Source organism: Cyanistes caeruleus, unplaced genomic scaffold, assembly GCF_971803275.1.
Source record: "Cyanistes caeruleus unplaced genomic scaffold, bCyaCae1.hap1.1 HAP1_SCAFFOLD_229, whole genome shotgun sequence".
NCBI lineage: Eukaryota > Metazoa > Chordata > Aves > Passeriformes > Paridae > Cyanistes > Cyanistes caeruleus.
Window position 1 is genome coordinate 35,922 of NW_028256012.1, and position 24,496 is coordinate 60,417.

The following is a 24,496-nucleotide window of genomic DNA, read 5'->3' on the forward strand; positions in this document are numbered from 1 at the left end:
GATCCCGGGGTTCTGGGGAGTGCAGGGCATATTCGCAGTTCCTCACAGCCTGGTCTCAATTGCCCCCTGGAGGCTCCTACTGACTGCCAGTCTGATCCCAGTCTGATCCCAGTATGATCCCAGTATGATGTCAGTACACAGCCAGTGCAATCTCAGCCACTGCCAGGATGATCCCAGTCCAAACCAGTCCCTGCCAGTGCTGCCACTCCTGGGATCCCCCAGCCCTCTCTGCGTTCCCCTCTCCCACATCTCCCCAGAGGAGCCCCAAGGGCTGGCAGTCCCCAGCCAGGGTCCCCAGCCAGCCCCAGGTTGGATCTGCAGCCCCCAATTTTCCCAGTTTCCCTCTCCTTTTCCCCGGGCCGGGTTCCCCCCGTCCCCAGCGGGTGGGAGCAGCGGAGAGCCCCGCGCTGCCCATCCCGACCTGTCCCGGCTCCATCCCCGCTCCTGCCGTGGGCTGTGAGGGGTTTGGGAACGGGGCACCGAGGGTGTCACTGCTCCTGGGGGAGGAGGAGGAGGGATGGAAGAGGAGGGATGAAGAAGGAGAGTGAGAGGGGATGGAAGTAGGAGCACGAGGTGGGGTTAGGGAGGAGGCGGATGAGGAGGGATGGAAGAGGAGGGACAAAGGAAGATCATAGAAAGGAGGAGGAAGCACGAGGTTGAGCACTCCCTGAATTCACAGCCCCCCAACCGTGGGATCATCACCCCCCATCCCAGAAATGACAGGAGAGGGGGAGCTTGGCCCAGATAACCTGGAGGGTTCCTGGGTTGGGTTTTTTCGTGGGTGATGTTTGAAGAATGAAGAACTAAAAAGCTGAGTGGAAAATGCCCCTTGGGGGGACACTGGGGGGTCCCAGCATCCCTAAGTGGGGAGGTCGAAACGGGAGGAACTTTTTGGATTCCTGGCACTTTCAGCAGGCTGGGGAGGGAAGGGACCGAGTAAACGGGGAACCCCCAGTACAAGCGTGACCCCCAGCAGCTGGGACAGGGGGGAACCCCTGAACACCAAAGGGGAGAGAGCAGAGACAGGGAACTCCTGGGAGATATTTTCAGGGCTGAATCTTGGTGTTTGAGGGGTTTATATGGGCACCAGCTGCCCAGTGACTTCTAAAGGTGGACTTGGAGAGAAGAAACCCCTTAATCGTATGTGCTTATGAATTGTATTTTTCCCCAAACCAGGATTTCCCATTCCCAGACCTTGGCCAGATGGAGAAGGAGGCTGTGAGGAAGAGGAAGATGTCCCAGGACACCCAGGCAGGTGAGGAGGAAGTCAGTGCCCCTTTCCCCCTCTCTCCTGCTCCATCTCCCAGCCCAGCCTGGCCCCCGGCTGCAGGACAACCCCGCTGCCGACGCCGTCCTGCCGGGGACGCATTGGGGGGATCTCCTTCCCCTTCCCTCTGGCACGGAGACAAATCCCATCCTCTCCTTGTCCTTCCTCCCCCAGACCAGGAGCTGAGGATGGAGACCAGAGAGGACAAATCCCCACGGCAGAACCTCATGGAAGAGGCCACTGTGAGCAGCTCTACGGTGCCGGAATCCAATGGGGAGGAAAATCCCCGGAGATCCCGCAGGAGGAGGGGCTCCAAACCCATCCCAGGGTGCTCTGAGGAGGAAAGACCCACCCTGTGCCGGGAAGGCGGCCAGAGATCCAGCCAGGGCTCTGAGCTGGTGGTCCATGAGCAGCTTCAGGATGGGGAGAAGCCCTACAAGTGCTTGGAGTGTGGGAAGAGCTTCAGCCAGAGCAACAGCCTGATCCGCCACCAGATGATCCACACTGGGGAATGGGCCTACGAGTGTGGGGAATGTGGGAAGGGCTTCTACTGCAGCTCCCAACTCGTCCGTCACCAGCGCATCCGCACTGGGGAGAGGCCCTATGAGTGTCCTGAGTGTGGGAAGAGTTTTCACAGCAGCTCCAAACTTGTCCTGCACCAGCGGATTCACACGGATGAGAGGCCCTTCTGCTGCCCCGACTGTGGGGAAGGCTTCAAGCAAAACTCCAACCTCATCACCCACCGGCGCATCCACACTGGGGAGAGGCCCTACAAGTGTGGGGAATGTGGGAAGAGCTTCAGAAACAGCTCTAACTTGATCATCCACCAGAGGATCCACACTGGGGAACGTCCCTATGAGTGTGGGGAGTGTGGAATGACCTTCAGCCAGAGGTCCCATCTGACCAAGCACCAGATGATCCACACTGGGGTGAGGCCCTATGAGTGTCCTGAATGCAGGAAGAGGTTTCAGACCAGCTCAGATCTCCTCGTGCACCAGCGGATTCACACGGATGAGAGGCCCTTCCGCTGCCCTGAGTGCAGGAAGGGCTTCAAGCACAACTCCACCCTCATCAGGCACCAGCGCATCCACACTGGGGAGAGGCCCTACGAGTGTCCCCAGTGTGGGAAGAGCTTCACCCAGAGATCTCACATGACCGAACACCAGCAGAGGCACCGGTAAGGGAAGCCCTGCGAGTGCCCCAAGTGCAGGTAGAGCTTCGTGCACTGCCCCAGCTCCATCCCCATCAGAGGACCCACGTTGGGCAGAGCTCTGATGACCCACGTTCCCAGTGATCTGTGTTGGGAACACACTGGGCTGGTGGACATTTTATTTTAGTTCTGTCTCTTGATTCATCTTCATCCCTATAAAAGAGACAAAATTTGGGTAGAAGTCTACAAATTCGTCAAAGGCATCTAAAGCCTCACTTTTTAGCAGTGCTTTAAGGGAATTTGGGATTCAAGTAGATACTTGGGAGGACTTGGGGATTGTGGGGGTATCTGTTGTAGTTTTCTCCATTTCTTGTCACTCAAAGAGATGAGAGGGTTCAATCTGTCACCTCAAAACCACTCAATGCCACTGAATTCTACTCATTCCCACCCAGAATTCCTGGATTCCACAGCTTTTCAGGGTATGATGTCTTAAGTTTTAGCTTTCATATTTTTCATATTCTGCACTGCCTTGGATTGTAGTTTTGAACTTCCTATTAAGTGTTAGTGAGCTCTCTTCACAGAGTAGGTAGACAAAACAATTCCTTTTCTAGCTTCATACCAAGGACAGTTGTTACAAGTTCCATGCCCAAGAGCATGAACAAGGGTGGACTGAAGAGAGAAAACAGGAAGGATGTGACTTCATCATCTGAAGCTGTAACTGGACAATGAACCCAAATATGCAGATGGACCTAAACTTCTGAAAATGTGAGACCTTGTGATCGCTTGTCCTGGCCTGGCTCTTGTACTGCCTATGGTGTATTTAAATCCTTCTAATAAACTTTATTCTTAACTCTCTTTGGGCTGTTCTAGGCCAGCCTTCTGAAGGCATCAGGTGGAATGGGGTTGGAAGGGGATTGGGTGAAGTGGGATGCAGATCAGGAGGGGTGAGATGGGCATTGGGTGGGGCAGGATGGGTGGGATGGAATTTAGGAGGTGTGAAATGTGGGAAATAGAGCTTGGGAAGGCATTTTGCTGTCCAGCAGGGATGGGATGGGTTGGGGTTGGGATTGGGGAGGTGGGGTGCGGTCTGCAAATGAGACAGCCGAAATTTGGGGATGAGAAATGGACAGGGTGCCCATTACTGAGTGAGGTTTTGTGTGAGGTGCCCCTGCCCAGGGAGGCAAGGATTGAGTTTCAAATGAACACTATTAAAGTGAGAGGTGTGGGCAAGAGTGAATTCCATCCCTCTGCCTCAGAGGATGGGCCCTGTGAGCCCAGGAAGAAACTCCACCCTGGACCCCTCGTGGGGTGGCAGCCCAGGGATTTCTGATTGGGTTTGGGCCCCTGGGGTTTTTCCCTTGCTGTGTTCCCAGTGGTTCCTGACCTTGAACTCCACCCTGGTTGTCAAACCCCATCTCCCTGCCTCTGTTTGGGGCTGTCTCTGGATCTGAGTTTGTTCCTGAGCTGAATAAATGGTTTCCTGAGCAGAATCCCGTCTTGTTGGTGTCCCATGCCTGTTCCTGGCAACTGTGGCTTCCCTGGACATGATCCTGCAGCCTGGCCCCAGAATGCAAGACCTCACAAAATCAAGACCCCCCAGACCCCCCCAAAAATCAAAAAATTCCCTAAAATTTGCCAAATCCCCCGAAATTCCCTTAATTTCCATAAAATGCCCTTCTATTCACCCTCCGCTGCCTCCGCAGACGGTGCCTTGGGGACACCTCAAGGAATTTAGAGGGGGTCTCTCCTCCCCCGCCACCCCGAAAAACCTGCTGCTTTTGGGAAAAAAATTCCCCAAAATCCTTTGGATTTGTCATGGGGTAGCTTTACCTTTAAGACAGCTTAGAAAGAGGGGAAGTTGAAGCTGCTGGTGGCTGATGCGAGTTTTTCCTCCTGACCAATTATCAGTCATTTCCAAAAATTGACAGCAGATCTGACCATTAAAAAGTGAATTCAGCTTGTAAACACCTCCTTAAGAAGTACAGACAGAATTCTCTTGCCCTCTCTGGTTTCCGGCGTTTGAAGAGGTAACAGGCTCTGTCTCGGCCTCCTCCCCCCTCTCCAGGCCGACAAGGCCACGGGGTGGAGGGGGGGAGGGGGAAGAGAAGCAGCGCTGGTCAGCCGAGCTTGGTTTTCAGTTTTTGCTGCTAGACTGAAACTTAACACCATGAACTCTTGCAGTTTTCTTAAAGCTTTTAATTCTTTTACTACCTGGATAAACATACAGATTACTCCTTTTCTCAGAAAGACAGAGAGAGAGACAATCAACATAGAGGAGACATCATAGAACTACCAAAAACAGTGAAGAAAAGAGTTAAGTTTAAATAAGAAAGAGAGAATAAGGAGATGCTTTACAGCTGAAATATCTTTCTGTTAAAGCTATGGAGATGGACAATAATAGTATAAAAGACTCCTTTAATTCATGATAAGAGTATTAGGAGGAATGAGATATTCAAAGTGTAACTTTTGAGCAAAAGAGAGAGAGTACTTGTGATACTGTGAGTTGCTGGAATTGAGTGAAGATTTTGAAGCTTTGGGGGGCAAAGAGAAAACTGTTTTCCAGGAAGGCTCACAGAGACAAATGAAGAAGACTTCTGCCTTTGAATAACTTATCCTTAAAAATAAGATTCCTAAACTCTGTGACCCATACACACCTCGGAGATGTGAAATGGGAGGAGAAGATCTAATGACAGATTTCCGGGCAGCTGGCATTAGAGAAATAGAAAACTATGACAAAAAATAGTTTTCTCGTGAGAAACTCTGTAAGTTAACAGAAAGAGACTTCTGTTTCTCTACAAAGACTGATGAAAAGACTGTAACCAGAATTGAGACTGTTTTTAACCACCAAAGTTCTAAAGTTATTTGTCTCTATGTTGTCATGTGTACAGAGAAATAGTTAAGATGTGGAAGATAAGGAGGTTTTCTGAAAGTTTATTCTGGTGTTCTTATTCGTGTAGTTTGTTAATAAACTGTCTTTATTCCTTTTAAGTTTTAAGCCTGTTTTGCTCTTGTTCTAATCCATATCTCACAACAAGAAATAAGTAATTTTTTTAGTTACTGGTTTAAAACCACGACACAGGGCCAGGCTGCAGGATCATGACCAGGGAAGCCACAGTTGCCAGGAACAGGCATGGGACACCAACAAGATGGGATTCTGCTCAGGAAACCATTTATTCAGCTCAGGAACAAACTCAGATCCAGAGACAGCCCCAAACAGAGGCAGGGAGATGGGGTTTGACAACCAGGGTGGAGTTCAAGGTCAGGAACCACTGGGAACACAGCAAGGGAGAAACCCCAGGGGCCCAAACCCAATCAGAAATCCCTGGGCTGCCACCCCACGAGGGGTCCAGGGTGGAGTTTCTTCCTGGGCTCACAGGGCCCATCCTCTGAGGCAGAGGGATGGAATTCCCTCTTGCCCACACCTCTCACTTTAATGATATTCATTTGAAACTCAATCCTTGCCTCCCTGGGCAGGGGCACCTCACAGAAAAACTCACTCAGTAATGGGCACCCTGTCCATTTCTCATCCCCAGATTTCGGCTGTCTCATTTGTAGACCCCACCCCACCTCCCCAGTCCCAACCCCAACCCATCCCATCCCTGCTGGACATCAAGACCCCCTTCCCAAGCTCTATTTCCCACATTTCACACCTCCCAAACTCCATCCCACCCATCCTGCCCCACCCAATGCCCATCTCACCCCTCCTGATTTGCATCCCACTTCACCCAATCCCCTTCCAACCCCATTCCACCTGATGCCTTCAGAAGGCTGGCCTAGAACAGCCCAAAGAGAGTTAAGAATAAAGTTTATTAGAAGGATTTAAATACACCATGGGCAGTAAAAGAGCCAGGCCAGGACAAGCGATCACAAGGTCTCACATTTTTAGAAGTTTAGGTCCATCTGGATATTGGGGTTCATTGTCCCGTTACAGCTTCAGATGATGAAGTCACATCCTTCTTGTTTTCTCTCTTCAGTCCACCCTTGTTTATGCTTTTGGGCTTGAAACTTCTAACAATTGTCCTTGGTATCAAGCTAGAAAAGGAATTGTTTTGTCTACCTACCCTGTGAAGAGAGCTCACTAACACTTAATAGGAAGTTCAAAACTAAAATCCAAGGCAGTGCAGAATATGAAAAATATGAAAGTTAAAACTTAAGACATCATACCCTGAGGAGCTGTGGAATCCAGGAATTCTGGGTGGGAATGAGTAGTTTTCAGTGGCATTGAGTGGTTTTGAGGTGACGGATTGAACCCTCTCATCTCTTTGAGTGACAAGAAATGGAGAAAACTACAACAGATACCCCCACAATCCCCAAGTCCTCCCAAGTATCTACTTGAATCCCGAATTCCCTTAAAGCACTGGTAAAAAGTGAGGCTTTAGATGCCTTTGATGAATTTGTAGACTTTTACCCCAATTTTGTCTCTTTTATAGGGATGAAGATGAATCAAGAGATAGAACCAAAATAAAATGACCACCAGCCCAGTGTGTTCCCAACACAGATCACTGGGAACGTGGGTCATCAGAGCTCTGCCCAACGTGGGTCCTCTGATGGGGGATGGAGCTGGGGCAGTGCACGAAGCTCTTCCTGCACTGGGGGCACTCACAGGGCTCCGCTTACCGGTGCCTCTGCTGGTGTTCGGTCATGTGAGATCTCTGGGTGAAGCTCTTCCCACACTGGGGACACTCGTAGGGCCTCTCCCCAGTGTGGATGCGCCGGTGCCTGATGAGGGTGGAGTTTCGGTTGAAGCCCTTCCTGCACTCAGGGCAGCGGAAGGGCCTCTCATCCGTGTGAATCCGCTGGTGCACGAGGAGATCTGAGCTGGTCTGAAACCTCTTCCCACACTCAGGACATTCATAGGGCCTCTCCCCAGTGTGGATCATCTGGTGGTTGGTCAGATGGGACCTCTGGCTGAAGGTCATCCCACATTCCCCACACTCATAGGGACGCTCCCCAGTGTGGATCCTCTGGTGGATGATCAAGTTAGAGCTGTTTCTGAAGCTCTTCCCACATTCCCAACACTCATAGGGCTTCTCCCCAGTGTGGATGCGCAGATGGGTGACGAGGGCGGAGTTTTGCTTGAAGCCCTCCCCACAGTCAGGGCAGCGGAAGGGCCTCTCATCTGTGTGAATCCGCTGGTGCAGGACGAGATTGGAGCTGCTGTGAAACCTCTTCCCACACTCGGGACACTCGTAGGCCCATTCCCCAGTGTGGATCATCTGGTGGCGGATCAGGCTGTTGCTCTGGCTGAAGCTCTTCCCACACTCCAAGCACTTGTAGGGCTTCTCCCCATCCTGAAGCTGCTCATGGACCACCAGCTCAGAGCCCTGGCTGGATCTCTGGCCGCCTTCCCGGCACAGGGTGGGTCTTTCCTCCTCAGAGCACCCTGGGATGGGTTTGGAGCCCCTCCTCCTGCAGGATCTCCTGGGATTTTCCTCCCCATTGGATTCCTGCATTGTGGTGCTGCTCAAAACGGCCTCTTCCACGAGGTTCTGCCGTGGGGATTTGTCCTCCCTGCTCTCCATCCTCAGCTCCTTGTCTGGGGGAGGAAGGACAAGGAGAGGATGGGATTTGCCTCCGTGCCAGAGGGAAGGGGAAGGAGATCCCCCCAGTGCGTCCCCGGCAGGACGGCGTCGGCAGCGGGGTTGTCCTGCAGCCGGGGGCCAGGCTGGGCTGGGAGATGGAGCAGGAGAGAGGGGGAAAGGGGCACTGACTTCCTCCTCACCTGCCTGGGTGTCCTGGGACGTCTTCCTCTTCCTCACAGCCTCCTTCTCCATCTGGCCAAGGTCTGGGAATGGGAAATCCTGGTTTGGGGAAAAATACAATTCATAAGCACATACGATTAAGGGGTTTCCTCTCTCCAAGTCCACCTTTAGAAGTCACTGGGCAGCTGGTGCCCATATAAACCCCTCAAACACCAAGATTCACCCCTGTAAATGTCTCCCAGGAGTTCCCCATCTCTGCTCTCTCCCCTTTGGTGTTCAGGGGTTCCCCCCTGTCCCAGCTGCTGGGGGTCACACTTGTACTGGGGGTTCCCCGTTTACTCAGTCCCTTCCCTCCCCAGCCTGCTGGAAGTGCCAGGAATCCAAAAAGTTCCTCCCGTTTCGATCTCCCCACTTAGGGATGCTGGGACCTCCCAGTGTCCCCCCAAGGGGCATTTGTTGCTCAGCTTTGGAGTTCTTCATTCTCCAAACATCCCCCCAAAAAACCCAACCCAGGCACCCCCCAGGATATCTGGGCCGAGCTCCCCCTCCCTGGGCACCTGTGGGATGGGGGGTGGATGATCCCACGGGTGGGGGGCTCTGAATTCAGGGAGTGCTGGACTGGGATATACTGGGCATGACTGAGGTCATACTGGGATAACAAGCACCTGACTGGGATCACTGGGAGTGTCTGGGAATGCCTATGGACATGCTGAGGGCAACTGGGATATACTGGGAGTGTCTGTAACCATACTTGGGATGACTGGGAACACACTGGGAACAACAGGAACCATGCTGGGGACAACTGGGAGCGAGTGGGAGTGACTGGGACTAAACTGGGGGCAACTGGGAGGAACAGGGAGCAACTGGAATCAGCCTGAGGGTAACTGGGATCACAGTGGCAGCAGCTGGGCCATGCTGGGCAAGACTGGGAGCATACTGGCAACAACTGGGACTGCACTCAGGGTGACTGGGGGTGGCTGGAAGCAACTGGGATCAGGCTGGAAGCACCTGAGGAGTGACTGAGAGCAACTGGGATATACTGGGAGAGACTGAAACCACAGTGCAGGTAAATGGGAGCAACTGGAACCACACTGGATAATCCTGGGAGCAGCTGTGCCCATGCTGGGGTCATACTGGGATCCTACTGGAACTAGCTGGGATCATACTGGGGGTGACTGCAAAGGGGCTGGCTGTGACTGGAACCATACTGGAGGTGACTGGGAGCAACTGGGCCCATCCTGGGAGTGACAGGGAGTCACTCTGGCCATGACTGGAATCATGCTGGAAGGATCTGGGAGTGACTGGAACCATACTGGGGGTGGCTGGGTGCAACAGCTCATACTGGGAGTGACTGCGATTGTAGTGGGAGTGACTGGGATCATCCTGGAAGTGACTGGAACCATACTGGGAGTGACAATGGCTCCTACAGGGATAGCACTGGGAACCACTGGGATTACAGTGGGTGCGAATGGAACCTGACTGGGGGTTACTGGGAGCTACTGGGCCCATGCTGGGAGGAAAATGTGGACACATTGGGAGCAACTGGGATCAACTGGAAGGTACTGGAACCATGTTGAGGGGACTGAGACCACAGGTGGAATCATACTGGGAGGAAGTGGGAAAGACTGGGATCATTCTGAGGTAACCAGAACCTTACTGGGGCAACTGGGATATACTGGGAGTGTCTATAACCATACTGGGAACAACTGGAACCACAGTGGGAGAAACTGGGAGTGGGACTGTGCTGAGATGGACTGGGACTATTCCAGGGACAACTGGGATCACACTGATAGGAACTGGGAACAATTACAACCATTCTGGGATCACACTCAACTGGGATCATACTGGGATCACAGTGGGAGCAGCTGGGTCCATGCTGGCTGAGACTGGGATCCCACTGAGGGTGACTGGAATCATACTGGGATTGACTGGGAGTGGCTGGGAACAACTGGGATCATGCTGAGAGCAACTGGGAGGAGCTGGGAATGACTGGGAGCGTGCTGGGGCTGACTGGGATATACTGGGAGAGACAGGGAGTCCCAGGGATCACACTGGAGGCTACTGGGGTCACACTGGCACTGCCAGGGAGCAACTGGGGCCACTGGCCTCATACTGGGAGTGACTGGGATCAGACTGGGTGTTACTGGGATTAGACTGGGAGTTACTGGGATGATACTGGGAGTGGGAAAGAAACTGGAAAATTGGGGAAAAATGGAAAAAAACCCAGGATAAATTCAAGGAAAATGGAAGGGAAAATTCAGGGAAAAAGAAAAATATCAAGGTGAAATCAAAAAAAATTAAGGAAAAATCAGGAAAAAATTGGGAAAAATTTGGGAAAAACAGGGGAAAATTTGACAAAAAATTGGGGAAAACCAGGAAAAATTTGGGAAAAAAAAAGAGGAAACTGAAGAAAAAATTGTGAAAAATCAAGGAAAAAAAACAAGAAAAGAAAGTGCAAAAAAATGGGAAAAATCAGAAAAAAAATCAGGAAAAAATGGGGAAAAATCAGGAAAAAATAGGAAAATAAGGAAAAATCTGGAAAACACAGGAAAAATATAGGAAAAATATGGGGAAAACCAGGAATAAAACTGGGAAATAACTGGGAAAGGTCAGGAAAAAAATCAAGAAAACAAAGAGGAATAAAATCTAGGAAAAAATGGGAAATAATTAAAAAAAATTGGAAAAAAACCAGGAAAAAGCAGGGAAATTTGAGAAGAAATTGGGAGAACGCTAGGAAAAATTTGAGAAAAGAAGAGGGAAATATCAGGAAAAAGAAGGAAAAAATGGGAAAAGCATGAAAAAAATTGGGGAAAATTTGATAAAAATAAGGGAAAATATCAGGAAAAGAAAGACAAAAATCCCTGGGAAAAAAATCAGGAAAAAATTTGGAAAAATCAAAGAACAAACAGAAATACTTGAGAAAAATGTTGGAAAAAATCAGAAAAAAATTGTGAAAAAAGAAGAAAAATCAAAGGAAATAAGGGAAAAAAATCTGGAACAAAAAAAATCATAAAAAAACAATGAAAAAGAATCAGGAAAAAACTGGGAAAACCAGAAAAATTTGGGAAAGGAAAAGGGAAAAATCAGGGGGAAAAATGGGCAAAAAAACGGGAAAAACTGCAAAAATCAAGGAAAATTTTGAGAAAAGATTGGGAAAAAACTGAAAAAAAAATCAGGAAAAGAAAGAGAAAATATCAGGAAAAAAATCAGGAAAAATCAGGAACAAAATTTGAAAAATTGAGAAGTAAGAGGAAAGAAACCTAAAAAAATCACGAAAAATCAGTAAAAAAACTAGAAAATACAGGGAAATAATCAGGGAAAAACTATAAAAAAATTGGGGACTAACCAGGAAACAATTGGGAAAAGAAGAGGGGAAATCAGGAAAAAATGGGGGAAGAAATAGGGAAAAAATGGGTAAAAATGTGGAAAAAAAAGAGGAAGAAGACTGGGAAAAATTTGGGAAAAATTAAGGAAAAAATCAGGGAAAAAATGAGGAAAAGAGAACAGGGAAAAAAACCCCACAGATAAATGGGAAAAAACTGGGAAAAAGCCAGGAAATATTTAGAAAAAAAAGGCAAAAGTCAGGAAAAATTAGAAAAAAATGGGGGGAAATTGGGACAAATCAGAGGGAAAATTCAGGAAAAAAATGGGAAAAAAATTTGAAAAAAATTATGAAAAATGAGAGAAAGATCAGGAAAAGAAAAAGTAAATGAAAACTGGAAAAATCAGAAAAAATAATGAAAAAAATTGTGGGAAAATCAGGGAAAAATTTGGGAAAAATCAGGGGAAAAAACAGAAAATGAGGGGAAAATTTAAGAAAAAGTAGGGGAAAATCCAGAAAAATTTGGGAAAAGAAGAGGGAAAAATCAAGGGAAATCAGGAAAAAATCAGGAAAATTTGAGAAAGAACTGGAAAAAAAAACAGGAAAAAAATTGGGAAAAAAAGAGGGGAAAATCAGGAAAAATGGGAAAAAAAGGAAAGAAAAAATTGGGAAAAAATTGGGAAAATATTAGGAAAATATTGGGAAAAATCGGGGGAAAAGTGAGGAATATAAAGAGGAAAATCTGGAAAGATCAGGAAAAAACAGGAAAAAAGGGGACAAAAACTGGGAAAAAAATAGGAAAAATCAGGAAAAAACCAGGATGGAATCCAACTATCCCATTTTTCCATGGAATTTTGGGAATTGCCTGCCTGGGAGGTTATGGAAGAATTTCCAGACCTGAGAATCCGGGGAGTGGGGAAAGGTGGAATTGCACCTTTGAGTGCTCCAGGTTTTTTGGAAGACTGATGGCTTGGTCCTCTTCCAGCTTCCAGAATATTGGAATGAATCCCACACCTCCTTCTGGCTGGAAATCATGGAAAAATCATGGAAAAATAATGGGAAAGCTGTGATTTAAATTCATGGAATTTTGCCACCAAAGCACCTTTTTTCCCACCAAAATTTCTATTTTTTTTCCCCAAATTTCAATTTTTGGGATAATTAAATGGGGAAGATAAGGAGAAATCGAGAAAAATAGGATAGAAATGGAGGAAGAACGTGGAAAAGTCGGGGGAAACTACAAAAATATGGGGGGAAACCTGAGAAAAATGACAGGAAAAATGGAGCAAAAATGGGGGAAAATGGAGCCAAAATTAGGGAAAAAATTGGAAAAAAATAGGGAAAAATTGGGGAAAATGGGATGGAAATGGAGGAAAAATTGGGAAAAATGGGAGAAAGAAATGGAAAAAAATTGGGATAAAATTGTGGAAAAATGAGATAAAACCAGGATAAAAATGGGGAAAATAATGGGGAAAACTGAGGTAAAAATAGGAATAAAAATGGTAAAAATATTGCAAGAATGGTGGAAAATATGGAAGAAAATGGGGAAAACAGGAGAGAACATGGGGAAAAATGGAGCAAAAATATGGTAAAATGGGGAAATGGGGAAAAAAAATAGATTAAAAATGGAAAAAAATTGGGGGGAAAATAGGAAAACATGGGGAAAAAACTGAATAAGAGTGGAGGAAAAATAGGAAAAAAAAAAGGAAACAATAGAGAAAACTGCGGAAAAATGAGATAAAAAAGGCAGAAATGGAGGAAAAAGGAAAAAAAATGAGGGAAAAGTTGGTGAAAAATAAAAAATAGGATAAAAATGACGAAAACTATATGGAAATAGGATAAAAATTAGGAAAATAGAGCAAAAATGGGATAAAAATGGGGAAAATTGGATAAAAATGTGGAAAAATGTGATAAAATGGAGACAAATTGTACTCTAATAGGGAATGACTGGGAGTGATTTGGCTTATCGTGGGGCGCAGAGGAAACTGGAGCCACACGGGGGGAGCAACTGGGCAATGCTGGGAGCAGCCACTGCCGGCACCGGGAGCCCCGAACCCCTTTCCCGGCCATGCCGGACCCGCATCCCCCCGGCCCCTTTGCCGGGGCTCTGCCGCCACCGCCACCGGGACCCCCCAAAAACACCTCCCGGGGACCCCCGGGGTGCCCCCGAGGGGCATCTGCGGCTCGGCTCTGGAGCCCTGCCATCCCCAAACATCCCCCCCAAAAACCCCAAAGCCAGGGAGCCCCGGGGTATTTGGGGCGAGCTCCCCCTCCCCGGGCACCTGCGGGATGGGGGGCGATGGTCCCGAAGGAGCTGCAGATGCAGAGAGCGGGGAGCGCAGGTGGAGCCTCCTCTGCCTGCTCCAGCTCTTCCTCCTCCTGCTCCTCCTCTTCCTCCTCCTCTGTCCCTCCTCTGTCCCTGTGCGTGGTTCGGAGCCCTCGGGTGAGCGGGGCCGGGCCGGGACACGATGGGAAAGGGCTGGGTCCCCCCCAAACCGAGCTGGGGGCAGCGGAGCTTTGGGGGAACAATGGGAACGGGGCGGGACAGGGGAACAGGGGGAGGTGGGAGCACTGAGGGTCCCCCAGTTCACCCCAGGAGCCCCAAGCCCCGTCCCAGCTCCCCCAGTTCCCCCCGCAGCCCCGGCTGAGGGGGGCTCAGCCCAGGAGCCGCCGTCGTTCGGGGCTCCCCCGAGTGCAGGAACGGGAGAGTTCCCGGCTCGGGGAGGCCCCAGCACAGGAGGGGATCTTGTCCCTCTTCCAGGGCCTTTCAGGGTCTTCAGGCCCCTCTCAAGAGGAGATTTTCTCTTTTTCAGGTTTTTTGGGGGGGATCCCACCACTACAGGGGTGTTTTTTCCTCCCCATTTTAGGGTGTTTGTGCGACCGCAGCCCCACAAGCCCCTTTTGAGGGGGGATCATGACGGCTTTAAGTGACATTTTTAGGGGTGTCCCCACCCCAAGCCCCTGTAGGGGATGTTTTGTCCGCCAGGGTGGATTTTGGGGGTTCTCTCTACCATGGCCGCTTTAAGGGCCCCCGGTGTTGTCGGGTCCCACTGTAACTCCTCTTAAAAGGGCAACACCGCTCCCGTTGGTTCCGGCAGTGGAGCCCGGGAGGGGTTGGGGGTCCCGGGAGGGGTTTGGGGGTACCTGGGTGATGCCGATGAAGGTGATGGGGTCCCCATGCTGGGTATAAACCTTGGTGAGGGTTTCCTGGGGGTTTTCGGAAGTTCTGTGTGTTTTTGGGGCCATGGTGTTTTTTGGGGGTTCCCAAGGGGGTTTACAGGAGTCCCGATGAGGGAATTTGGGCGATCCCGGGGGTGGAATTTGGGATCTCAAGGCTGTTTTGGGGTTGCTGCTGGTGATGGAGATAGGGACCCCATGACAGGTATGAACCTTCTCAATGTCTGTATGGGGTTTTGCGGTTTTGGGGAGTTTTTGGAGCATCCAGGGATGTGTTTGGGATCAGGGGAGGTTGGGGTGTCCCAGGGGGTTTGGGGGTTCTCGGCAGGTTTGGGGGTACCTGGGCAATGCGGGTGGCAGTGCTGGGGACCCCGTGCCGGGTTTGAACCTTCTCACTGCGCACGGGCAGCGTCAGCGTGTTCAGGGAGATCCTGGGGGGCCCGGGGGGTCACCCCAAATCCCAGGGACCCCAAATGCTGAGGGACCCCCCGAACTGCCCTCACCGCTGGATCTGCTGCAGGCAGGGGGGCACCAGCACTCGGCCCCCACCCTCCACCATCACAGGGGGGCTGTGGAAGAAATCTGGGGGTGCACGGACAGGTCGGGTGGGACCCCCAAAGTCCTTGGGGAGGGGACACAGGGGGACTCCCTTGAATTCCCATTGTGAGGGGATGAGGGGGGACCCAGGAAGAGTTTGGGGGGCTGGCTGGGTCATGGGGAGACCGCCAGGAATCTTGTGGGGGTGGGGATGGCAAGGACCAGGGTGATCCCCAGGATGGGGTTGGGGGGAAACCGGACTGGGGCTCTCATGGCAATGGGATGGGAAGATCTGCCCATGGAATTCCATGGGAATGGCATGGCAGTGAGATACATCTACAGAGTTCCCATGGGAATGGGATGTCTGAGATCCATCCATGGAATTTCCATGGGAATTCCCACGTTCCCAAAATTTGCCCTCCCAAATCCCACATTCCCATTCCCATATTCCCATGGGAATTCTGCCCTCCCCACCTTTACACTGTAGCACCTCCCGCCCATATCTGACATATTTCCGGAGACATTCCCTGCAGCTGTGAGCCAGGGAATTTGTTAATCCCTCAGCCTGGATCTCAGGGATCCCCATGGCGGTGCCACCGTTGCCATCACAGCCCCACAGATCCCCCAGCCCCGGCTCCCCCCGCTCAGCCCCGCTCTGGCTGTGCCGCTCCTGCAGCATCTGCAGCTCCGCGCTGGCCCCGTGCCGGTGCCGCTCCTTGTGCCGGCTCTGCCTATCCCAATATCCCAGCCCTGGCTATCCCAATATCCCCCAGCCCTGGCTATCCCAATATCCCCCAGCCCTGGCTATCCCAATATCCCAGCCCTGGCTATCCCAATATCCCCCAGCCCTGGCTATCCCAATATCCCAGCTCTGGCTATCCCAATATCCCAGCCCTGGCTATCCCAATATCCCCCAGCCCTGGCTATCCCAATATCCCAGCCCTGGCTATCCCAATATCCCAGCCCTGGCTATCCCAATATCCCAGCTCTGGCTATCCCAATATCCCAGCCCTGGCTATCCCAATATCCCAGCCCTGGCTATCCCAATATCCCAGCTCTGGCTATCCCAATATCCCAGCCCTGGCTATCCCAAGATCCCAGCCCTGGCTATCCCAATATCCCAGCCCTGGCTATCCCAATATCCCAGCCCTGGCTATCCCAATATCCCAGCCCTGGCTATCCCAAGATCCCGGCTCGGCTCCGCCCGGCCCCGCTCGCTACGGCGGCGCTGGAAGGGGATCCCAGCCAGGGACCCCATGGACATGGACTGCGGGAAGCCCGGGCCGGGCTCCGACAGCGCCGCGTGCAGGGAACGCAGGGAGAGGAGAACTGGGGGGACATTTGGAGATTTGGGATCGGGGGGGTCACGGCTGAAGGAAAGGGGGAACGGGGAGAGCCGGGAAGGGCATTTGGGGATGCCAGGAGTGACAAGAGGGGAGGCTAGGGCTGGCTAGATGTGGCATGGCTGGAGTTCAGGGCGTTCCTGTACCCAGGAAAGGGAGCTCCAAGGGTCCCCGCTGTCCCCATTGCCAGGACAGGGCAGGGAAAGCCGGGATGGCTGGGAATAGGGGTCCCGGGTGTCCTGAGTGCTGAGGAAAGGAGGGGCTGGCTGCTGGGAGAGGCAGGAATAGGGGTCCGGGGGGTAAATGGGTCAAGGAGAAGGGGGCTCTGGGGGCTGCGAGAGGCGGGATGGCCGGGAAAGGGGTGCAGGCGTTCCTGGTGCCGGATAAGGGGGTGCAGGGTGGGACCCACGGCCGGGAATGGGGGTTCGGTGGGATGGCGGCACCCAGGAATGGGGGTATAGGGGCCCCTCAACGCTCCGAAATGGGCGATCAAAGAGTTCCGGTGCCGGGGGTCCCCCTCACCTCTCGCCGCCCCCCGGGAGCGCCCCCGGCCCCAGCGCTGGAGCCATCGCGCTGCTCCGCTGCGGCCCCGCCCACAGCCCCGGCCCCGCCCCCAGAGCCGCCTCCGGCCCCGCCATTGGCGCCGCTCTTTGCTGCCCGCCAGTGACAGCCCGAGGCTGCAGTGACGTCACCGGTCGCCGGGCAGATCCCGGCGGCGCAGGGCGGCCAAGGCGGAAGCGAAAGTGCCCGAGGGAGCGCGGGGGGAGGGGACGCGGCAATTCCAGGGAATTCCCCTGGATCCCCTCCCGGGATCCCCCGGGACCCTCCTCGGCCGCGCACTGCGGGACCCCCGGGACAAACTGGGCTGAACTCCCGGGCCCTGCGCCCAAACTCTGCCTGGAACCCGCCGGCTTCGGCCCAAAGCGGGGGAAGCCCCGGCATCCGCGGATCCCATTTTTCCTGCGGCTGCGGCTCCCCAGCCCCGGCGGAGCAGGAGCGGGCGCTGGGAGCCCGAGCCCCGATTCCCGATCTCCTTCCCTCTCTCTCTGCTGCTCTCTCCCTCTCCTTTGGGTGATCAGAAATGCCAGAGCGGCTGGAGAGCCCCGTGCCCAGCTCGGCTTTCCCTGGAAAGGGAGGCCTGGGGGTGCGGTGCCCCGGGACGGCCGGGAATGGGGCTCCGGGGGTCCCCGGGCTGACGGAACCGGGGGATCCAGGGGCTGCCAGGGGAGGATCCCCGGGAAAGGGGGTGCAGGGCGCTGTTGGTGCAGGAGAAGGGGGTGCAGGGGGTCCCGGAGCTGGGGAAGGAGATGCGGGGGGGTCCCAGGGCCCAGGAATGGGGATCCAAGGGGGTCTGGAAAAGGCTGAGCAGGAAATCCAGGAGTGCAGACCTAATTCACATCAGAGACACAGAAATCCGGATGCAACAGGAAACCAAACACTAAGGACTCCACACCTTGGAAACAATGAACACTAAACTAATGAATTTCTATGGGTTCAGACTGTATAAAGTTTAGGAAACATCTAGTAAAACTCACATGTCATGGAATGATTTTCTCTGCACATGCAGACTGTGTGTGGCTGAAATGATTCTGTTCAGAATCAAGTCATGCTTTATTTCTCTAAAGACATTGTTGGAGAGTTTCTGCTTTTCACAGTTTCAGTGAATGGATTACACCATTAGAAGAATTTTTCGTAATAATTCTACTTTTCTGTTGTCAGTTCTGCTTGGGCCAGGGGTGTGAGAATCAGTTTTTAGTCAGAAGAGAAGAAAAAGAAAATACTTGATTTCTTTCTAATTTTTGTTTTTATATTTCTGCATGGCTCTTAGTGATGGCAACATTATGGTATGGGTTTTTCCATGTTCACCTTTAAGCTGCATTTTGAAAAGTAGAAGAGTTTGAAAAGAGGCCCTTTAAAAGCTAAACAGTTAATAGAAAATTGTATTAAAAAAAATAAATAAAAAAATTGTAAGGGGGGGGGGGGTGTTCTCCATGTGAGTCATCCCATGGCTGCCCTGGAAGAGGAGAAGCTTCATTCCAGGCAGCCAGCAGAGGAGCTTTAGAAATGCAAATTAACACCTCTGGGCCAAAGCCTGGACAATGTACCAGGGTGTTCCTGCCTGGGGGAGGAATTGGCCTGAGTTCCTCTGCCCCTCACCCCAAGCTCTGCCTGCTGGCACAGATGGAATTTGCACAGCTAAAGGCAGATCCCATGGTGAGGATATCTGACTCTGCAGCAGAAATTGGTTAAGCTAAAAAGGAAAACAGCTAATTGAGAATGTTGTGAAAACTTCACTATAAAAAATGGGGGGGAATCATCCGACTCCCCACCTCAACTTTTGCTCTCACTTTCTATGTTATCTAGGGTGAATTAGAGCACTGGGGTTTTTTTTCTGCCACAAGTTCAAGGAAATCAGTTGGGAATCCAAATATGTGCTGATTTAATTAGAGAAAAGCCAAAAATTGGTGCAGCCCTGGCTTGAGGGAGCACCCAAAAATGGGGAAAAGACGAACGGCCACCAGAACAAATCCTGCAACACCATGGACCAGCCCCTGGGAACCCTAACAAATTCATATCTGGAGCCAGAGAACTAATTTATCATTTCCATGGCATAATTAGATTACAGGATGTCTTCAAAATAATACCCAACCAGACAGCTCCAGTTCCTGACTTTCTTCCCAACCAATCCGCTCAGATGAGGAACACAACATTTCACCATGGGATAGAGTCAGATTATCTTTTAGCAGGAAAAGGAGGCAGCTTGTGGAAAGTTAAATGATGTTGTTGGCAAATAGATCGCAAAGGAAAAGTGGTGAAACAGATAACAAGGAAGTAAGAAAGCAGTGTACTGGTCCAAACATGGAACAGATGGGAATGGAACACATCTCCATGTTTGCCTGGCAGACCATGGGTTAAACAAATGCTGTTTCTCCTCTTATGTTCTACAGCAACTCTCATCTTTTCACCATGCACACACCTTGCTGAGTGCAGCTCATTCAGCAGCTGAGCAAGGGGATGCAGGGGGCAGCCAGGCCTCCTGAGCCACAAACGGCTACAAAAGGACAGCGAATGAGGGCACTGAGAGCAATCCCAAAATCAAAGAACACCCAGGAAGAAAAAACAGAGCCAATGAGTGAATCTGCTTACAGACAGGGCCACGGACTTGCACATAAGGAAACAATGGGAGAAAGCATCAGTTTCAGAAAATGTTACTAATTGACAAGGACCGCTGCTCTGACAAAGTCCCGCTAAATTCCTGAACTTCCAGAAGAACAAAGACTTAACAGAGCCATCAATATCGGATGTTATACAAAAGTGGTGGGTACATATTAACCGGGACATGCAGGAGGCAGATGGGGAAGTCTGAACCTTCCAAGCACCTCCGCCAGTGGGGAAAGGGACAGGGACACGCGGCCGGGAAAATCAGGACAAAAACGAGGCCGCGTCCTCCAGCAGCAGGAGAGAGCGCACGGCAAATGCCCCACGGCCTCTCCCTTTGGGCAGCAATAAAGTCACTCTCACACCGCTCCTCTGCCTCCTTTGGCCACACAAACCTCTGGCGCCGGGAATTTTCCCGCCCAGCCCCGGGCACAGCGCAGCCACCTCCGGGCTACCGACACGAACCGGGACGAGCCAGCGCTGCTCCGGCACCGGCTCCTGCCGAGGCCCCAGCGGGAAGGAGACCGCGGGCAGCCGCTCCCGCAGCGCCCTCACGCCAGGGCCAACACGGGCCGGCCACGGCACAACCCACCCGCCACAGCCCCCCGCCGCCCCCTCCCGGGCCCGCAGCGAGCCCCGAGCCCCCGCAGAACCGAGCGCGGCTCCCACCTGCGATGGCTGGGGCCGCCTCCGAGCTCCGCCGCCGCCTCACCGGGCTCCGGCCGCTGCCGCCGCTGCCGGGCCCGCACAGACGCTCCGGCAATGGCGGCTCTCCTGCCCCACGGCCGCCCTGGGGGCGCCAGCGGGGCCGGGCTTGTCCCCACTCTGCCCAATCAGCGCGCGCCAGAACCAAGAGTGACGGCAGCAGCAGCCAATCGCAGCCAGCGGCGGGCTCTGCACACGGCACAGCCCCGCCCCGCGCTCTCAGGGCCCCCCGGGCTGTGTGAGGGGAAGGGCGGAGATGAGGAACAGGCTTGGAACGGGCCCGGCCCGAGCCGCCATTGAGCTCCCAACACAAACAAAGTTCTCCGCAGTTCCCGGCCCGCCTTTCCCTGCCCTGGGTGTTCGGTGGCTCCGGCTCAGCGGGAAGCTCTGGAGCCTCACTTCTCTCACCTCTAATTAGGTGCCTCAGTGCATGGCTCGGATTTCCCCCAAAAAGGGAAAACTGCCTGAAGCCCCTGTGGATGAGTGGGGGAGGAGAGAGATTTCTGGCAGAAAACTCCAAAAACTCAGAGCAGGATCATGAGAAGTAAAGGAAGACCCTTAAAACCAGCTTCCCGGCACCCCTCCCTCCTCCCAGCTGTGCCTCCTCCCCCGGCAGTGCAGGGACACAGGGAATGGGGCCATGGTCACTCCATCCCCCGGGGCTTTTCCCGCTGCTCAGGGACAGGAGTCGTTCCCCTGCTGCACCCTGGGCTCTCTCCCACCGGAGACTTCTCCAGGAACTTCTCCAAGCTGAGTCCATCCCATGGGGAACAGCCCCTCACAGTGCTGCAGCGTGGGTCACTCTGCCACGGGGTCAGTCCTTCTGAAAAGAACAGGCAAGGAGAGCAGCTCCTTTTTAATGCATTTATTGAGGGCAGCTCTAGGTGGGGGAGCTCGACCACTGCTGCTCCCAATGGATGACCCAGAGGAGGAGATGTTCAGCTTTGCCACATGGCAGAACTGGGGGTTCTGCCTTCAGGAGAGTCTCTAGGAACAACCTGCCTCATTGCAAATCTAGTGTAGTCATGCATAGCAAATGTTCTCTAGTTACAGCGATGAGGTCCGGCACATCAGTCAGCTGCTCAATGTTCTCCCTTGCTCCTCAGTGTAGTTTGGAGTCTGGTTTGTGCCCTGGCTCACTGATTCTAGGGGTCTTTGGATGTTAATCCCACTGGGTGCTACCTCCCATGGGAGTTGGGCTCATCTACACACTGGGTGCTGTCATCGGTGCCATGGGGGGTGCCAGGAGCAGCAGAGGCAATAGACAAGGCCAGGTGGCATTAACAAGGCTGGTACAACAACATTGGTATTTACCAAACATGACACAACATGAGCTATATTAACAAAGAAGGCCCCTTACGGTGACAACATTCTACTGTTCAAACTGTAAAACATCTTTGTGTACTGATCAGGAGGTCACGATTTGCTCTTTACAATCCTGATGCTGAATGTCTCCTGAGGAGGTCTGGTCAGGGAGAAGAATGAGCCCCTTGTGGGCTGCCCCTGTTTGGACAACCTGCTCCTCACCCCGAGCCTCAGCATGTCTGACATCGCCCACCTGGGACTGACATCCCAAAACACTGAGAACATTTATCAATTTTTGTTTATCATTAAAATCTAATAAATTTATAAAAATAAAAATTTAATTTTTATAATAATATTATTCTCAATTCTTATAGCCATGTTTTTGCATTTATTTAAAAGAATTGATACCTTTTCAGGAACAAAAAACATTATTGTTCTCTGGCTCTAAGTACCACAATTGCCTTCATTAATTAGCTGACAACTATTTCTCACTCTTTATGCTAATTACACCTATTTTTAGTCCTTTTGTCATAATTTTGAAATTATTCTCAGACAGGGTAAAAGGGGCCACGTTGGGGTCCATGGAGACTTTTCTGGGGAACATTTGGGGCAGTTTCAGGTCTGGGAAGGGAATTTAGGGAGAATTTGGGGGATCTGGAGGACACTTGGGGGAGTCGGGTGCGCACTTGGAGGGGCACTTGGGGACTCTGTGGGACAATTCGGGGTCCGGGGGAGCACCTGGGGGTCCAGGGGGGCACTTGGAGGTCAGGGAGGGGAATCTAGGGGCCCTTCGGGGTCCCGGCGGGCACTTGGGGGGCTGTAACAGGGAATCTCTAGGCCGCGGGGGATGATGGGAGTTGTGGTCGCCGGTATAATACGGTTTAATGAGGCCGCGGAGCATCACGGGAGTTGTAGGCTCAGCTCCAATGGGTTCCGGTGAGGCGCGGGGCATGACGGGAGATGAAGTCCCGCCCGGAATAGCGCTCTATGGGCGCCGCGGAGCATGATGGGAGCTGTGGTCCCGGAAGTGGCTCAGAAGGCGCGTTTGGCAGTGTGGGGAAGCGCTTGGAGAAGACTTTTGCATCCGAGCCGTGGCTGCAGGTGCTCGGGGCGAATGTACACGGCTCGGGAGCACTTGGGGGAACCTGCGGAGCTGTGACCGGGCTCTTTAGGGCGGGGAGCACGGCAGGAGGTTTGGGCACGGAGCTGTGTTCTGAGTGGCTCAAATAGCGTGGGGGATTGAGCGGGAGGTGAGGTTAGGGAAGAGATGGAGGAGGGAGGAAGAGGAGGAGCAAGAGGAAGAGGAGAGACAAAGGAGAATCAGGGAAAGGAGAAGGGGCCACGAGGTGCAGCACTCCCTGAATTCACAGCCCCCCCCATGGATGGGATCATCATCCCCCCATCCCACAGGTGACCGGGGAGGGGGAGCTTTGCCCAGATATCCTGAGGAGTCCCTGGTTTGGGCTTTTTGAGGGGACGTTTGGAGAATGAAGAACTCCAAACCTGAGCAGAAAATACCCCTTGGGGGTAAATTGGGGGGTCCCAGAATCCCTAAGTGGGGAGCTGGTAACCGGGGAAACTTTTTGGATTCCTGGCACTCCCAGCAGCCTGGAGTGGGCAGGTATAGACAGAGCAGACAGGGGACCCCCAGTGCAAGAGTGACCCCCAGCAGCTGGGACAGGGAGGAACCCCTGAACATCAAAGTGGACAGACCAGAGACGGGAAACTCCTGGGAGATATTTTCAGGGCTGAATCTTGGTGTTTGAGAGATTTTTATGGACTCCAGATGCCGGGTGACTTCTGGAGATGGACTTGGGTAGAGGGACCTTCAAATTCAATGTGCTCATCCCCTGTTTTCCCCAGACCAGGGTTTCCCATTCTCAAAATTAGGCTGCATGCAGAAGAAGGCTGTGAGGAAGAGGAAGATGCCCCAGGACACCCAGGCAGGTGAGCAGGAAGTCAGTGCCCCTTTCCCCCTCTCTCCTGCTCCATCTCCCAGCCCAGCCTGGCCCCCGGCTGCAGGACAACCCCGCTGCCGACGCCGTCCTGCCGGGGACACACTGGGGGGATCTCCTTCCCCTTCCCTCTGGCACGGAGGCAAATCCCATCCTCTCCTTGTCCTTCCTCCCCCAGACAAGGAGTTGAGGATGGGGACCAGGGAGGTCAAATCCCCACGGCAGAACCTCATGGAAGAGGCTGATTTGAGCAGCTCCACAGCACAGGAATCCAATGGGGAGGAAAATCCCCAGAGATCCCGCAGGAGGAGGGGCTCCAAACCCATCCCAGGGTGCTGTGAGGAGGAAAGACCCACCCTGTGCCGGGAAGGCGGCCGGAGATCCAGCCAGGGCTCTGAGCTGGTGGTCCATGAGCAGCTTCAGGATGGGGAGAAGCGCTACAAGTGCTTGGAGTGTGGGAAGAGCTTCAGCCAGAGCAACAGCCTGATCTGCCACCAGATGATCCACACTGGGGAATGGGCCTACGAGTGTGGGGAATGTGGGAAGGGCTTCAGCTGGAGCTCCGAACTCATCATCCACCAGCGCATCCACACTGGGGAGAGGCCCTATGAGTGTCCCGAGTGTGGGAAAAGGTTTCAGAGGAGCTCCAATCTCCTCCTGCACCAGCGGATTCACACGGATGAGAGGCCCTTCCGCTGCCCCGACTGTGGGGAGGGCTTCAAGCACAACACCCACCTCATCAGGCACCAGCGCATCCACACTGGGGAGAGGCCCTACAAGTGTGGGGAATGTGGGAAGAGCTTCAGCCACAGCTCTAACCTGACCATCCACCAGAGGAGACACACTGGGGAACGTCCCTATGAGTGTGAGGAATGTG

General features: G+C 52.6%; 1 protein-coding gene across 1 annotated transcript; it reads right to left on the reverse strand.

Moving 5' to 3' along the window:
- Positions 1 to 6,205: 6,205 nt before the first annotated feature.
- LOC111944301 (uncharacterized) lies at positions 6,206 to 15,479 on the reverse strand. Its single transcript, XM_086874462.1, has 3 exons — positions 13,721 to 15,479; positions 8,140 to 8,218; positions 6,206 to 7,953 (listed from the first exon to the last, which is right to left on the reverse strand). Exons 2-3 carry the CDS (start codon positions 8,189 to 8,191, stop codon positions 7,031 to 7,033), a joined length of 975 nt encoding a protein of 324 aa, XP_086730588.1. The 5' UTR covers positions 8,192 to 8,218; positions 13,721 to 15,479; the 3' UTR covers positions 6,206 to 7,030.
- Positions 15,480 to 24,496: the final 9,017 nt, after the last annotated feature.